General features: G+C 53.7%; 1 protein-coding gene across 1 annotated transcript; it reads right to left on the minus strand.

Annotated features, from left to right (window-relative positions):
- Positions 1-5: 5 nt before the first annotated feature.
- On the minus strand, positions 6-1,509 carry CSUI_005920 (uncharacterized protein). The gene has a single exon (XM_068066086.1). It carries the CDS (start codon positions 602-604, stop codon positions 344-346), a length of 261 nt encoding a protein of 86 aa, XP_067921938.1. The 5' UTR covers positions 605-1,509; the 3' UTR covers positions 6-343.

Raw genomic sequence — 1,509 nt, forward strand, 5'->3', positions numbered from 1 at the left:
AGCTGCTCCCCGCCCATTCCTCGCCCCCTCACCGCTAATCTAGCTCACTGCAATACACTCACTTAACCGTGAGTCTACGCACTGAAACATCTTCGCCCCGGCACATGTCGACCGGGGGAGACCCCCAGCCCCGCCGGCAACGGTGCTTGCTCCGGAATCACACCCGGAATGGTCTAGGAGGCATCAGTGAATACAAACTGATTAATGAACATCACAGCGTGTTCAGCTGAAACACGGAAATCTCATCACACCGCCTCTGCCACTCACAACGCCACGTGCAGCCTAACAATGTTCGCTCGGCTGCCCGCATTCATCTCCTTTTTTTTGACGCCCGGCCGCGCGCTCAGTTCAGGTCTCCGGATTTCGTCACGGACGAATCAAATCGTGGACTCCTCACCGCTGCTTGAACGTCAAATTCTCGGCCACACCATACAACTACTGGTGACGACAGTCTTGACCGCAGGCTCCACGCCAGCTGGCCTATGCGCAAGAAGACTTGAACCCCTATGTACACGTCAACACTGACGCTACTGCGTGGCAATGTGGAAAGACGGAGTCTGTTTGGAGAGGGAGCTGCCCCAACTGGTCGTTCCCGAAGGTGCATATCAATCGTACGGCAGAAAGCTGGTGGAGGTTGATGTCCAGTCGGTCAATCAATGTTTTGTTTGCGACTCCCGGTTGAGAGAAGCAACTTTTCTCGCGACGTAACAGGCAAAAGCGCCCGGCAAACACCACCAACGTCTGTTTCTTTCTGCCATCATTGACTGTCAACCTGCGCCGACTGAAGGAGTAACCACCTTTTCGCAGACTCAGAAGCTCCTGCAATCTGATATCTTTCACCAAAAGAATAAAGAAATGACTGCAGTGCTCTAGGTTCGGACCCTACACGTCTACAACTAGGCCGCCTCAGTCGGGAATTGACCAGACTTGCTGTCCCCAATCTCCTGGCCACACTCGTCAAATACTTCGCGAACTCTCTTACAAACAACAACAGACCGGATACCTCTCCCCACGTCTTCAAGCCAGTAGCATCGTTCGTCGAGGCCACGACTTGGAAGGCTTTAGAAAAACATTCTGCTGTTTTATAATCATGCCAGATTCAGGTGAAACACGGAATTAATCTGCCTCATCATCTCGCCTTCGGTCGTCCTCTCACAGTCCCCACTGCACGTTAATACCTCTCACACCATGTCCCTTCGCCAGCCAGGCCAACGCCGCAACCCGAAACTCGCTTTTGTCAGCAGAAACCAGCAACTAAGAATCGGGAAGCTTTCGTCTTGTGGACACGTTGTCAGCCCGACGCTGTCACCTGGCTGCTCAAGCGTCGGTTCCTATCCGGTCCGATGGTCGAGGCCACCTATTCTGCGCTGTCGACGGCAGAGGCGCGCTCCGAGTGTTGGTAAGAGCGGAGCTGACTCTGTGGCAAGCGACAGCATCTTCGTCACTACTCATCAACGAAATCCACAGCCACCAACTGAAGACAGGTATCCTGTCGTCTTGTACTCTAGC

Source organism: Cystoisospora suis (assembly GCF_002600585.1).
Source record: "Cystoisospora suis strain Wien I chromosome Unknown contig_2931, whole genome shotgun sequence".
Taxonomy (NCBI): domain Eukaryota; phylum Apicomplexa; class Conoidasida; order Eucoccidiorida; family Sarcocystidae; genus Cystoisospora; species Cystoisospora suis.

Bases quoted from the DNA above. Each gene is read 5' to 3' on its own strand.
- CSUI_005920 (XM_068066086.1), bottom strand. From the start codon at position 604: ATGCACCTTCGGGAACGACCAGTTGGGGCAGCTCCCTCTCCAAACAGA.